This window comes from Neophocaena asiaeorientalis, unplaced genomic scaffold (assembly GCF_003031525.2).
Source record: "Neophocaena asiaeorientalis asiaeorientalis breed wild unplaced genomic scaffold, Neophocaena_asiaeorientalis_V1.1 scaffold504, whole genome shotgun sequence".
Lineage (NCBI taxonomy): Eukaryota > Metazoa > Chordata > Mammalia > Artiodactyla > Phocoenidae > Neophocaena > Neophocaena asiaeorientalis.
The window spans coordinates 6275359-6291513 of NW_020174438.1; the positions used below are offsets into that span (position 1 = coordinate 6275359).

General features: G+C 41.6%; 1 protein-coding gene across 1 annotated transcript in view; it reads left to right on the forward strand.

Annotated features, from left to right (window-relative positions):
* Positions 1-16155, forward strand: part of RIC3 (RIC3 acetylcholine receptor chaperone) — a 49620-nt gene that overhangs the window by 30504 nt on the left and 2961 nt on the right. The window contains 2 exon segments of the mRNA XM_024757053.1: positions 1077-1170; positions 10566-10711. Coding sequence (XP_024612821.1) covers positions 1077-1170; positions 10566-10711 — 240 coding nt within the window.

Here is a 16155-nt window from a genome sequence, read left to right on the forward strand (position 1 = left end):
TATCCCTGCTGTTTTTTTTTTTTTTTTTTTTTGAATTTTTGTATTCTTAATTGAAATAGTGTCATACCAAAAGTGATTGTAAATGCATCATGAAATTGTTTTTAAAGACTTGTGAACTAAAGAGTAGCAAATTCTGTATCCTGTCACATGATGCATTTAAAACAGAAAGATAATGTAGTAGCAATTATATCAACTTCTTACGCTTCAATTTTGAATCATACAGAAAATAAAAATAACCTAAGCATTTTTGTGGCACAGATGTTAATTGCATGCATAAGAATTTGTTGTACAAGTACTAAAAAGCCTTTGAAATATGACATAGTGAGCTCTAAATAGATCTGTGTACAGTGATACTCGGGTGTGAAACAGAATAACTAGATTATCTACATAATGAGCAACATTTATTTTCCTATTACCTTAAAGTTCATTTCATGTACGGATTGAGTGATTGATTTTTTATGTTCTACTTTTAGGGTCTTAACATTACTTTCAGTAGTTGTGGTCCTGTCTGACCCTTGTTGAGGAAGCTGCTTCTGGGAGATAGGGTTATACCACTCACCCCAGATGACTGAAGTAGAAAACCTTGGGCAGGAAGGTCTCAGCCCTAGTTCAAGACTTCTTCTGTTGAAGAAGAGTAACTTTTATACTGTTATCTTCCATATAAGTTTTCAGATCCTAGGGACAGGTGAAATATTGTTCATTTCAGGGTCTTAACACCTTTTCTGAAGTCCTTTACCAGATTTGGTACTTCATCCTCAAGTATCATTTGAATTAGAAAGGAGTTATCTTCATTCCTTCTTGGCTGACTGTGTAGGGCTATGTTTTTCACTCCTAGGTATTTTCTTTGGCTGGTCCTGCTATATTTCTGTGTGTGAGAGAGTGATTTATTCATCACTTTCTAAATGTGTATCCTTTAGATCTTGGTGTCTAGACCTCAGTACCCTTTGTGTCCTGATTGGATTAGCTGAATCTCAGGACCAGCCTGGATTATTGTAGAGCGTCACAGCCAGCCATGTTTCAGAAAAGGGCTTAGGGAGTTGTACGTGATGGTTCTTAGATTGACGCTTATTTTTCAGCCAATTTTGAGCTCGTTCAACTACAAGAAAAGCTGAAGGAGACAGAGGAAGCCATGGAAAAACTAATCAACAGAGTGGGGCCTAATGGTGAGAGGTACGTTTTCGCATAACAGAGATCAGACTGTTTCCCATTTAGAGAGTCAATTCAAAATTTTGTTTTTCTTTGATTTCTGGCCCCCTTGCTTTCGTTGTTATCATATTTGTCACTTACATATTATTTTTCACTGAACATGTCCATTTTCACACTTTCAAGCAGTTTCATTTTCAAGAGTATATGTTCCATGTTGTGCAACATTATCGTGAGAGTGAGTAAATCTGTGAGCAGATACTACAGGCTAAAATAACTGGGTTTTAAGGAAGACAATATCCTAGCTGTCTAAAAAAAGGCAGAATTTTAAGTAAAACCAGATTATTAAATATTGTGGTTTCTGTTTGAGGCAAAATGAGAGAAGAGAGCAAGTACGATCAGAGTACACGTTTGTTTTGTGTTGACTATTCCAGAGCAGAACTAGACGTGTGAAGTAGGTGTCAGGAGCCAAACTAGCCCTTTAGGATGCTCTGCAGCGAAAACACACTCCTCTTGCTACAGGGCTGGCTGAGGATCTGAAAAGGTGGCTTCAGGGCATTGATGGAAGTGGGCATCAACTAAGAAAACGTGGGTGTAGGAAGGCCAGGGAGGAGAAACCAGAATGTGAGATTGAGAACAAAGAGGGATTCGGTTCGCACTAGGCCTTCTGACAAGAATGGAGGAAGCACTGGGGGTGAGCGGCAAAATCCCATGCAGGAGGATGTATTGAAAGGTCCCTACTATAGCCCCGTGGGCTCAGTGTGGAGTCTTTGCCCCAGAAAACTGCTCTACCTTAGCCTCTTCTGTTTGCCATCCTTGTGCTACCAGTGCCCCATACTGTTTCCCCTGCTTCCTGGCTCCTGCCTTGCCCATCTTTGGCCAGGTAGGAGAAGAGTAAACATCCTCGAATTGAAGTCCCTTGGCTTGGCTTTTCCCTGCAAAGTCTACATTGCTGCTGAAATGACATTTATGAGGGTGAACCTTGCCTATCTGGGCCCATGACCGTTGACCTTCTTTTGGTCCAGAAAGCAGAGTGACTATCTGGACTTCTCCACAGTGGTAGAGATAGGTGTACATATCTATACATGAGTATATCTCTGTGAGTGGATAATACTATTTGTCATTATTGAGCACTTACTAAGAACAAAGCTCCAAGCTAATGCTTTATATACATTATCTAATGTTTGACTGTTTTGTATGAGTGTGACTAAACCAATTTGTGCAGCTATACTTTCCTGGCATTTTCTGCCCTTATCCTGTACCATTCACAGTCTGGGTGGGGAAGTACCAGACTTCTATGGACCCTTGTGCCTCAGAAAATATCTGTGCCCTGGTCTGTTTGAAGCACTAGGCCACACCTAAGTGTCAGGAAAACTATAGGTGAGTATCTGTGGGCAGGGCCTCCCACCTGGGAGATCCAACCCTGGGCTTTGGGCTGAGAAACCATGTGAAGATATTTTCTCACTATTCTTCACTGCTATTCAGACTCCCTTAGCTCAAACCAGATGACCCCACCACGCATACCATTTGTCCACTGCCGAAGCCAGGGGTGCAGTACTGTGACCCCTAACTACTGTCTGTCCTCCTTGTGCCAGCTAGGGTTGCTGCTCCACATTTTATGTGCGAAGGCAGAGGAGTTGCGTGCCACGACCGCCACTGCCCCTGGAGCTGCACCATCTCATTGTTTCTGGGACAGCGGGTCCTAGCTCAGGTTATATATTCCCAGTAAGTTGCTGGAGCATGGGCTCTTTGAGAACATGCTGAGGCCACTGCCGCATGGCAATGATTGTGTAAAATATTTTCCACAGTACCTCTCAGGAACCAAGGAGCAGCTCTCCTTCCCCTCAAGAGAGCATAGCTTGTGTCTCTCTTTCCCAGATGTCTCATTTTCCAGTCTATAAGGAGGGTGACCTTCTCTCTGAAACTCCTTAATCTAAAACCTTTTATCCTTACAGGTAGGCCCTATGGGACTTCCACCTTCAAAACTGCAAGGGCTAGGTAGCTGCATGTTTTACATTCTTTTCCTTTTTATACTTAAAGCCTTTAACCTTAGTTTCTGTGGCATTTGTTCTTTTACAGGTCTGTGCTTCTAGGATTATTAGAAGAGCCCAAAATACCCCAGTATTTTTTCTGTCAGATAAGATTTTATCACATTGCCAGGCTTCTGGAGGTCAAGGAGAGGATTTAAGACAAAGAAGCCATGTTCATTTGCAGCCTTCTAAGCCCTTTTATATAATATCACTCCGTAACTGTAAGATTTTGCTTAAAATTCCCAAAATATGCTCTTTCTGATACTTCATCTTAATGCTTATGTAAGAATCAAGATATGGGAAAGGTTTTTAATACTAACAAAACTTTTCAGACAGCTTTCACCTGTGAGCGATACAAGTCTGCACACATTTTTAAATAATTAAGCCTCCTGGAAGGTTGGTATTGTGCCATGTTATGTCTGACATTAAGCAGACTCTCTAGCCCAAGGACACAAAGACTAAGGAAAGGATCTAGGAATCTGAATCGAGGTGTCCTCATTTTTGTCCTTGTGATCAGTGCAAGTTCCTTCCTGGAGCAGCATGTCCCACTGTAATTATTTACCTAAAAGCGTGGAATGGCCCAAGAGGAGAAATGAGGGTACAGCCTCGGGCAGCAAACGCCTTGGCAGGCATGTTGAGCATTATGTGGGGCCACAGATTTCTGGCAGGTGCTGTGGGGGTGTAAAGTCTGAGGACAGGCTTAGTCTCTTTTGTTCACTGTGTTCACATAGTAGGTGCTAAGTAAATACCATTGGAAAAGAGTAGATATTCACTTTTGATGCAAGTATCTGTACTTATTACCATGATAGAAGAGTAAATCATGGCCATTCCCTGTTGAGATCCTTCTCTTCATTTGCTGACCTCTATATTCAGGGTCCTACTGACCATGTCTCATAGATAGATAGCTACTCTTATCCTCATCAAACAGTAAATGTCCCCTGAGTGAATGGACATCCAAAGTGGAACTCATCATCTACCCCCAGATGAACCTATTCTACCTTTAATGTTCCCCATCTCAGCAAATGGCTCCTCCATCTACTTAGTTGCCCAAAGCAGAAATTAGATGTCATCTTTGATTCACCTTTTCCTTCACTTCCCATATCTCATGAATCACCATGTCTTGTCATTTCTTCCTAATTAATAAGTCTGTCTCCCTGTAAAACACTCTAAACTCTACTAGGGCAGGGATTCTCCTTCTTATTCCCAGAGGCTAGCACAAGCCAGTAGTAGGCTTTAGAAAAGTATTAATTGAAATGGAAGAATGAGTAAGTGAGTGAGTAGAGTATGCCTTTATTTTTGACATAGGTCAGAACTGTCTCATGTGGTTTCTTTTCCTCTAATTTGCCTCCTTTCCATTCACTTTCTGCTTTCCAAACCAGTGGATTACGTCTTTTGTTTTAATCCTTCAATAGGTCCCTGTTGCTCTTGATAAAGAGTAGAATCTTTAACATGACTTACATGGTCCTAGGTGACGTGGCTCTGCATACCTCAATTGCTTTACCTTTCTCTGTTACTCTCTCTCTCTGTCTGTGGTCCAGCTACACTGCTTGCTGTTCCTCTGAAATGGCTCTGCATACCTCAATTGCTTTACCTTTCTCCGTTACTCTCTGTCTGTGGTCCAGCTACACTGCTTGCTGTTCCTCTGAAGTACCTGGGCACTTTCGCTTCTAGGATTTTGCATATACTTTTTTCCTTTGCTTGGATGTTGCCCCCGACCGCCTCCCCACACACACTTATTTTAACTCTTGCTTGTCTTAGAGGTCTCAGCTTAGACATCATTTTCCTCTGAGAGTCTTTCCCTGAACCCACAACTTGGTTAGGTGTTCCTCCCATATCCTCCCTTGGCCACCTCTGTTTGCTGGATAACGTAAGCATCGTATTACTTCCTTATCTTCTGTTAACTTTTCTGTCTTCCCTAATGCCCTGTAACCTTATTGAGGACAGGGAATTTTCATTGTTCAAACTTGCATTCCTAGAGCTGGCTCACTGTTCAAATTTCGTACCTAGTGCTGGCACATCGACAGTGTCTGTACATGTTGAAAGAATGAATGAGGTAGATGTAAAGAAAGTAGTTTAAAGCAGGCATTTTCAGCAATAATAAGAATATCTTTGGTACCTATTTTGATTCGTTCTGCACAGCCCTCTATGGTTGTCAGTAGCAATTATTTTCTCTTTAAGGAACTACATCTCAGAGAGAAAAAGTGTGCTCTGGGAACGTGTATTAGTTTTCTGTGGCTGCTATAACAAATTATCCCGAACTTGATGTCTTAAAACAATACATGTTGTTATCTTATAGGTCTCTATGTTAGAAGTCCTACACTGGGCTAAAATCAAGGTGTTTGCCAGACTGCGTTCCCTTCTGGAGGCTCCAGGGTAAAATCTGTTTCCTTGCCTTTTTCAGATTTTAGAAGCTGCCCACAATTCCTTGGCTCATGGACCCTTTCCTCCACTTTCAAAGCCAGCAACAGTGGGTTGAGACTTTCGTACGTTACATTATTACTTTGGCCTCTTCTGCCTCCCCCTTCTACTTTTAAGGACCCTCATAAATACATTGTGTCCTCCCAGATAATCCAGGATAATCTGTTTTAAGGCCAGCTGATCTGCGACCTTTATTCCATTTGCAACCTGAAGTCCCCTTATGTATAAGGTAACATCATTATAGGTTCCAGGGACTAGGATGTGGACATATTTGGGGGGTGGTGAGGAGACATTATTCTGCCTACCACAGAAGGTCTCAAGAAAAAGAGAGAATTTAAATAAGCCTTACAGGATGGAAGGATTCCCTCTGGCAGAGTTGGGGGAAGAATGTTCCAGAGGGAGAGGGTGGCACAAGCAGCAAACAAGGTGAGAGGTCAGGCACGTTTTTTGGAATAGCAAGTAGTTCGAAGTAACGGGAGTAGGGTACACCAGGGCTGTGGTAAATGGTTAGGGAGGTAACTCATGGGAGAAAGAACTAGAAAAGTAAACTGGGGGCAGACTGGAAGGCCCTGGACGGTAGGCTGAGAAGTTGGCATTTATTGTCTTTACAGTGGAGGGCCGCTGGCGGCTTTTGAAAAGAAATGGCATAATCTGCTGTGCTTTAGAAAAATAACTCATGTCTAGGGTGGCTGTATGCTAGGACATTGAAAAGGGTCTAGTCTAGGGTGGCTGTATGCTAGGACATTGAAAAGGGTCTAGTCTAGGGTGGCTGTATGCTAGGACATTGAAAAGGTTCTAGTCTAGGGTGGCTGTATGCTAGGACATTGAAAAGGTTCTAGTCTAGGGTGGCTGTATGCTAGGACATTGAAAAGGTTCTAGTCATTCATGTCTAGGGTGGCTGTATGCTAGGATATTGAAAAGGTTCTAGTCTAGGGTGGCTGTATGCTAGGACATTGAAAAGGGTCTAGTCTAGGGTGGCTATATGCTAGGACATTGAAAAGGGTCTAGTCTAGGGTGGCTGTATGCTAGGACATTGAAAAGGTTCTAGTCTAGGGTGGCTGTATGCTAGGACATTGAAAAGGTTCTAGTCTAGGGTGGCTGTATGCTAGGATATTGAAAAGGTTCTAGTCTAGGGTGGCTGTATGCTAGGACATTGAAAAGGGTCTAGCAAAAGTGATACATAGGCCAGTGAGAGAAGAAAAGAGGTGGGGGGCAGATTAAGGGGACTTCAGGGAGGAAGAGAGAATCACAGGCTGTATCAGGATTCCTTGGTTGCAGGCAGACAACTCTGGATAGCAAAAATTTGTTTTTTGGGGGGTGCGGCCGAATTTATTGGAAGAGTATGGGGTTGCTTACAGTATCAAAAGAACAGCTGAAGATCTAAGTTTCAGGAAGAGTGGGAACCAGAGCAGCTGTCGGGATTTAGGAGCAGGAGCAAATAGACAGTCTCTTCAAGGACTGCTGCCGGGGTGAATTAACATGAAAAATTTTCAGTTCAGGCTTCACTGTGTTCAAGATCCAGTTTTAGGAGAAAGTATAGTTGGCCCAACTGTATATATCACTGAATCAGTCACTGCAGCCAAGGGGGTGGAGTGTGATGATAGGCCATGGGCCTCGTGGCCACTCTAGAAGAAGAAGTGAGGGGATGGATGGCCTCAACCTCTGCACTGTGAGCAGGAGAGGGATTGGTTTTCCAAAGGAAAACTGACTAGATAAGAGAGATGAAGGAGAGGAGATGGATGATTTGGAGACTTATAGCCCAAACTGAGAGGAAGATTATGGCATCAACCAAAATAAAAACACAGAAGAATGAAGATAAGGCTTTGGAATAGGGATCATAAGTTCAGCTTTGAATATGGTTGAAGTGCCATCAGAGCATCCACGTATGATAAGCAACAACAATAGGAAATTTGGGTATTGAGGTCAGAACAGAGGACACAAGTTCGGAAGTCACTTGGCTGGGAGTAAGAGGTAAGGGCCATGCGGGAAAGATGAGATCCCCAAATCCTTGAGGCATATAATTACTGTGTGGCAGTCGCCAGCATTCTTTTGCTGGTCTGGTTTCCGTTCTCATCATGAATGGTGTTGGAAGACACTGTTTCATTCTTCACTCTGTGTTTAACTCTTGGACTCAGAACTTGATGATGCCTCTGGATTTACAGCAGTAGCATTCAAAAGTCTGAGTTATCTCCCAACTTGACGTTTTGTTTTTCTAGCATCTTGGAATCGGCCATAGCCAACCTCACCTAGCTTACCTGTTCTCGCAGCTGCTCACGATCCTGGGCCAACTAGGACGTGGTTTTGAAGCGTGAATTTAAGTTTAACTTTATTATAGTGACAAGGCCTCCAAGTAGAAATGCCCAGGAGGTAACTGGAGTTAGGAGACTGGCCTTTGTGTGTAAAGTCAAGATTAGAGGTAGAGATTAGGCATCGTCTGTGTAGAGGTGATGGTTTAATCTGTGTAATTGGGTCACCTTCCTGAGGGCATGCCTGTAGGAGTGGAGAAACACGAGTCCTAGGATTGAGCCTTCAGGAAAACCATGTTTTAGGATGTGGGAGTAGGAAAGTGAGCCAGGATCAAAGATACAAGGAATGATTAGATAAGTGGGAGGAACACACATGCCAAGGGAGGAGGACATTTCAAGGAGAGGATGGTCCATAGTACAGAAAAGTCAAGAAGAATGAAATGTGAGAAAAAAGACTTTTGGACTTTAAAGTGGTCATTGGGGAATTCCCTGGGCAGGCCAATGGTTACGACTCTGTGCTTCCACTGCAGGGGGTATGGGTTCAATCCCTGGTCGGTGAACTAAGATCCCACTTGCTGCACAGCAAAAAAAAAAAAAGTAGAGTGGTCACTGATCATTGATTTTCACAAGTTTTGGTAAAATGAAGGAGTGGAAGCCAGATTTCAGGAAGGTAGAAGAAATGGGGACCAATCAAACCAACACATTTATTGAGCACTTAAAATGTTCATGGCACTGTGCCTGTTGTGAGCTTATCACTGCCCTCCAGGAGTATCAAACCAAGTTGAGACAATGAGAAATCCATGAAAGTCTTCATTGCAATAAATTCAGAAGATGTAAGGTGGACCACGATTAATTGCCTAATGTATGATATGGACACTGAGTACCCCTGAAGACACTCTAGTTTGGAATGCTCTAAGAAAGCTTCTCTTGTCTGTTTCTGCTTCTTTAGCCTACCCATCCCCCTTTTGTTTAAAGGTTCCGATTTTCCATGAGTTAGGAAACAAAGTTAAGACTGTTTCCTTCAGTAAAAATCAGAATGTACCAAGTCCAGTCCAGAGAAGTAACGTGTGCAGGATGTTGTGATAATCACATAGGCTCTCTTAGCTAGGGGTGACCTAGCTGCCCCAGAAGCCTCCCACAGAGTGAGCTGTTGTAACAGTAAGAATTAGGGATTGTAGAATACATGAGTAGTTAGGGTGAGTCAGCACTCCTGTACTGATGGGAAGGAGTAAAGCAGCTGTTCAGCTGCATGTGGAACAGACAGGCTTCTTCAGTTCATGTCTTTGAGGCCATTTATTGTAGAAAAAGTGGAGCTCATGGGGCTTTTGTTTTCCTCCCACTGAGGTCTGTAGAAATGTTGCATCTCCATTTTCCTTAGTTGCCGTCTTAATGTTGGCGGGAGAAGCAGTTTTTTCTTCTTCCCTATTAGTCATTAAGGGTAACGTAATGTAGGTTAAATGTAAAAAGAAACGTAGGCTCGGGGCTGGACTATTAGAAAGACTGGTGGCACCTCCATGAGGCTGGTACAGAGTGTATCATTTCTTCTTCATGAGTGTTATAGTGACCTCGGGTGCTCTGGGTGTTTAAGAGGAGCATGAGTACTGTCTGTTAAATCCTGCCACTAGGTAAAACAGGTCCCAAAGCAGACAGTTCTCAGTCTTCTGAGTAGGGCCTTGCTTGCCTGCCAGTTCGATGCAGCGCTTCCCTCTCAAAGAGTCACACCATTATCCTTGAGCTTCATCTTACTTGTGTAGGCATTTCCCCAGAGCCACACAGCTAAGTTAGGGGTCACACCCAGGTTTTCTGAACTGTGCAGCTTGAGCACTGTGCGTCAAGAATTGCACCAGAGGCTTCCCTGGTGGCGCAGTGGTTGGGAGTCCGCCTGCCGATGCAGGGGACACGGGTTCGTGCCCCGGTCCGGGAAGATCCCACATGCCGCGGAGCGGCTGGGCCCGTGAGCCATGGCCGCTGAGCCTGCGCGTCCGGAGCCTGTGCTCCGCAACGGGAGAGGCCACAATAGTGAGAGGCCCGCGTACCGCAAAAAAAAAAAAAAAAAAAAGAATTGCACCAGAATGCTGTCAGAAGTCAGGAGACTTTACTTTTAGAACTGACATTAACTAACAGTGTGATGATGTATAGTTTACCCTCCATGGGCCTCAGTTTCCCCAATTTCTCTGGTTTAGGTGATTTGTCAGAATGATCCAGCTCTGAAATTTTAGGATATATCTTCATTTCTGCACAAACAGATTCAGGCTGGTAATTCCAGGGTTGGCCTAGTAGCATATTTTTCCCTAGTTGAGGCAAATGGTCGAGCACATTTTCTTTTGATGACATTACTTCAGAGAAAAGTGGCTTGTTTGTAAATGGAGTGATATAAGTAATGGTGAAATTGCTTGAGATTAGAGAATCAGGGCAGTGAGGTGTAATGAAAGAACACTGAACTGCAGGCTTAGACATCTGGGGTCTTGTCCCAGTATTGACATTAAATCATGCTGGGACCTTGGACAGTCACTTGATCTATTCTGGGCCTTAGTTTTCCCATTTATAATATCAAAACATTGAACTGACATCTCTAGTTCCCAGCTCTGCAGTTCCAGTATCAGTTCCCAGAGTAATTATCTGTTGCTGTTGAACTTCCTGGAGTCCAGACAGATCGCAGTGATGTTTATGTTCCTTGCCTAGGAGTATTTACCACTAACTGGCCGGATTGTCTGCTGTTTCTAAGCAGAGCACAGGCCGTGACTTCTGACCAAGAAAAACGATTGCTGCATCAGCTCCGAGAAATCACCAGGGTCATGAAAGAAGGAAAATTCATTGACAGACCCACGCCAGAGCAAGAAGCTGAGGAGGCCCCCTACATGGAGGACTGGGAAGGTAAACAGCGTCTTCTTATCTCTTCGTTAACCATCAGCCCAGAAAAGAGATCTTGCAGAATGTTTAGAAGTCAGCTTTATTACGGAGGTGCGATGTAGATACAGTACAGTTCACCAATTTTAAGTGTGTGGTTGGGTAGGTTTTGACAAATGTGTAGAGTTATAGAATCATACCATAGCGATGATTTAGTCATGATATTTCCATGATCTCAGAAAGTTCCCACCCACTTTGCTGCTAATCCCCTCCCGCTCTGGCAACAGCTGAACTGCTTTCTGTCCCTGGAGTTTTACCTTTTCTACGTGAATGGATCATACTGCACACGCTCTTCTGTTTCTGGCTTTGTTGACTTATAACGCTTTTGAGCTTCACATGTTGAGTGTATTAGTGGTTCTCGCTCTCTTCTGATTGCTGAGTAGTCTTCTGTTGTCTGGATATCGTTTGTTTCTCCATTCACCAGTTCAGGAACGTTTGGGTGCCAGCTCTGAGCTATTATGAAGCAATCTACTATGAACTTTTGTGTACGTGTTTTTGTTGGAACATGTATTTGTGTATATCTCTAGGAATGAGGTTTTGGCGTTTTATACATGTATGTTCAGCTTTGTTAGAAACTGTCAGTCTGCTTTCCAGAGTGGCTCTGCCATTTTGCCTTCCCACTGGAAATGTATGAGAATTGCAGTCCTCCACATCCTTGGTAACACTTGGTATCGTCAGTCTTTTTAATTTTAGCTATTCAAGTGAGTGTATAAATGGTATATAGCTTGTGACTTTAGTATGCATTTCCCCAATGACTAACGATGTTGAACATTTTTTCACACACTTATTTGCCATCTGTATATCTTTGGTGAAGTGTTTGTTCACATTGTTTGCCACTTTATTTATTGAGTCGGTTGTGTTCTAGTTGCAAGGGTTCCTTCTGTAGTCTGGATATAAGTTGTCAGTTATGAATTTTGCAAATATTTCCTCCTAATCTGTGGCTTGCCTTTTTCTTAGTGACATCTTTTCAAAGAACAGAAGTTTTTTTCATTTTGATGAAGTCCAGTTTATCATTTTCTCTTTTATGACTCACTTTCTTTGTGTGCATTTAAGATCTTTACCTAACTCAAAGTTTGCCTAACTCCTCTGTTTTCTTCTATAAATTATATGGTTTTAGCTCTTACATTTAGGCGTGTGATCTATTTTTAGTTATTTATATATGGTGTGAGGTATCAGGACTGAGGTTAATATTTTTCTATATTGATATCCTATTGTTCCAGTTTATTTTGTTACATTTAATTACCTTGGTGTGTTGGTTGGAAATCAACCAACCCTTCCCCTTTTGGAAAATGGAAAATCATTTGACCATGTATGTGTGGGTGTATTCTGGACTTACTGTTTTTTTATATAAATTTATTTATTTTATTTATTTATTTTTGGCTGCGTTGGGTCTTCGTTGCTGCACGCGGGCTTTCTCTAGTTGTGGCGAGCAGGAGCCACTCTTCATTGCGGTGCATGGGCTTCTCATTGCGGTGGCTTCCCCTGTTGCGGAGCATGGGCTCTAGGCGCGCGGGCTTCAGTAGTTGTGGCACACGGGCTCAGTAGTTGGGGCTCACAGGCTCTAGAGCGCAGGCTCAGCAGTTGTGGCACACGGGCTTAGTTGCTCCACAGCATGTGGGATCTTCCCGGGCCAGGGATCGAACCCGTGTCCCCTGCGTTGGCACGCGTATTCTTAACCACTGCGCCACCAGGGAAGCCCCTGGACTTACTATTCTGTTTCACTGATCTATGTGTCTATACTTAACACCAGTGCCATAATGTCTTTATCACTGTGTCTTTATATTGTCTTGAAGTCAGGTAGCCCAAGTTCTTCAACTATGTTTTTTTCCAAAATTATTTTGGTAATTCTAGGCACTTCACATTTTCATATAAATTTAGAATCAGCGTGTCACTTTCTACACACAAAAAAAAGCCTGATGGGATTTTAATTGGCAAGAAGTTGGATTCACTCTTATGTTGCTGGTGGGGATGTAAAATACACCCACACTGGGAAAAAGTTTGGCAGTTTCCTAAAAAACTAAATATGTAGCTACTACACAGCCTTGCAGTTGTACTTCTGGACAGTTATCCCAGGGAAATGGAAAGTTTTATGTTCAGATAAAGCTTGTACGTAAATATTTATAGCAGCTTTATTTGTCATAGCCCCAAACTGCAAACAACCCAGACGTCCTTCAACAGGTGAAGTTGAACACTGTGTTGGTACGTACATACTGTGAAGTACTACTCAGCAGTAAAAAGGAATGGACTGTTGATACCTGCAGCAACTTGCATGAATTTCCAGATGACTGTGCCGAATGAAAAAAAGCTAATTCCAAAAGGTTATATGATGTGTTTCTATTTATATAACATTCTTGAAATGGCAAAATGATAGACATGGAGAACAAACTAGTAGTTGCCAGAGGTTAAGGAGGGAGTGGGAGCAAGAGGGAATGGGTGTGGCCAGAAAAGGGCGACATAAGGGATCCTTGTGGTGATAGAAAACCTCTGTATATTGACTGTATCAGTATTAATATCCTTGTTGTGATATTGTAGCATATAGTTTTGCAAGGTGTTACCATTAGAAGAAACTAGGTAAAGGGTACATGGGATTTCTGTATTATTTCTTATAACCAGATGTGAATCTACAATTAACACAAAATAAAAAATTAGTTTAGAAAAGCAATGCAAGAAATTATAAGGGAAAGGATAGTGTTTTACATAGCGCACATAAACCTTTTCTGTAGCTCAGAGAATGTCATAAAGTTTTCAAAGCCAGCACTAAACTGGAAAAAGATTCGTAACAAATATGATATCAGCAAAGAAGCTGATATCTTTCATATACAAAAAGTTCTACGACTAATTTAGAAAACACTGATATCTGCCTAGATATGCAGTACACAAAAGAAAACAGTGCAACTGGCTACAAAACAGAAGAAAAATTATTCCATTCTCACTAGTAATCAATGAAATGAAAATTGGAATTCCTTTTTTTCTTGCAAATTGCAAATCTTCATTATATAACCTTGTTCCCAAATAAGGTAAAGTTTTTATCATATTTATTTTCCACTTACTGCTTAGGTTTTGTTGAAATTAGGTAGAATTTTAGCTACAAGTGATGTTAGCTTTTACAGCCTTTTCTCTTTTAAGTATTTCTTAACAATGGCATTAAATTTCTAACCACATTGTCAATGATTATTTTACATTGATAATTCTTATTGATTTCATTTTTTTTTTTTTTGATTTCATTTTTTACCACTTGTATACAGTATCTTCTTTCTTGAATTTAAATTTTTGATTAATTTTTGTATCTGTCAGAATACTTCCTTAAGTCCCTCCCCCCACAAAAAATTTGAATTTGTACAGGTTCATCAGCATATGTCTCTGTATGGATTTTTCAAGGTATTTTTACCTAGCATTTATCCATCTGAAGACGAGTTATTTTTTCAACTAAAGGATATTTTCTTGTAATTTTATTGCTTCCATTTAACCTGTTCTGCCCTCTCATTGTAGAATTCTAGTAATTCTGAGATTCGATCCTGGATGGGTCTTCTGTGCAGCTTATCTTTTTTCTCATGATTTCCGTTTCTTTGCCATATTTATCTTTGTCCTGGGAGAATTCCTCACCTTGAACTTCTAATATATTAATTTGGTTCTCAGTCATGTTTATTTCAACGTACTCTTTTCTTCCTCTATTAAGTTTAAATTTTTTTTGTAATGATGAGTTTCTAACAGCTCTCTATTACATTGTGTTTGCTCCCTTTTTTATATTGAAGCCTGGCTGGTTTTATACATTCAACACCTGTTGAATATTACCGGGAACATCAGTTATAAGCTGATTGACATTAACTCTTGTTTCCTGCACTGACTTTTTTCAGGGGCTATTTACATAGTTTGCTTAGTTTGGTTCCTGTTGTGAGCTGCTGATTTCCTCATAGGACCAGTGAGTTTTTGTTGCTTGCTCGTTTCTAATGAAGTTTTGGGTAACCAGTGCCTTGGCTGATACGGGCTACCGAAGTAGTTATGTGAGTCACTATTTGATTCTCCTCAGCAGGCTTCCCCCTCGTAAACCAAAGCAGACAGTCATGGAATTCCAGCGGCAAGCTTTGTTCCTGGTGGGGACAAGGCAGGAACATGCCAGAGGATGGACTTCTCTAAGGCATGCAGTGGCTAGGAGCTAACTAGCAAATGGACTTCCCCAGCCTCTGCCCTTGAAAGGAGACTGTGAGGGCCTTGGGTAGCAAAGCTCCAGTTTACCTATGAGCCTGGGAACTAAAACTGCATTGGCAAGATTCTTGACATACTACTGTTAGTGCTGGTGAGGATGTGATAAGATGGACAGTTTTTTACATCACTGGTAGGACTAAAAATTTATACCATTCTTCTGGAAAGTAATTTGGCAGAGTGTAAAAAAGGCTTTTAAAATGTCCATTCCCTTTGGTCTAGTTTTCATATTTCTAGAAGTCTGTCTTAAAGAAACAGGGAAGTGGACATAGATTTATATTCAGGGATCTTAACTAATATGAAACTTATAATGGAAAATTGGAAAGAATCTAAATGTCTTATAGAAGAGGCATGGTAAATCACGTCAGTTACGTAGCTGTATGATGGGATACTTTGCAGCCAACTTTAAAATGCCTAATAACATGGAGAAGGGCTCATGATACAATGTTGAAGGAAAAAAATCTGGGTACAACATTTTATATACAGTATGATCCCTCTTTGTTAAAAAAAGAGAAGGATATATGTTTATATGTGATAAAAAGGCCAGAGGTAACACAACACATTGTTGTCAGTGGTGGGATTCTAGGTGATTTGTGTTTTCTTTTTAAAACTTGTCTGTGTTTTTCAAATTTTCTACAAATGAGTCCGTGTGACTGTTTTTTTCCCCTAATTATAAATGTTGTAAAAATGTCTCTCCACACTCTACATGGCACCAAAAAAGACCCCTGCTTTTCAGAATTTGTAGGCAAAAAGATGGTTTATGTCAGGGTTCAATTTGCCAATTATCATAATGTGCAAATGGATTCCAAATCCTCCAGCTTTCCCATTGTGTGCTGAGCATGGCTGCTGTTGCCAGCACTGGCATATGAGCTCCAGCATGGCCCATCTGCCGCTCAGGTGCGGCTTGGCTGACACAGATGTATTTCATTTTGTTCTTCAATTTGGCAACATTTTCTCTTTTCTCATTATCCTTGCTGGGATTCATTTTGTTTACCAGTTTGTTGTTTTCTTTTGTTCCCTTTTGTGAAGAGGAAGAAGCCAACAATGGAAATTCTGCCTTCTGAAAATGCAGTCCTTGTCCTTCGGGATCTTGGACATGTATTGCTAAAATGCTCTCTTTCTGACATTTGCAAGCCATTTCGATTGTTTTGATTAGTAGAAGGCTTTGTTGTGTATTTTTCAAAGAGCTCAGCATTCCTTTCCTCCTCCCT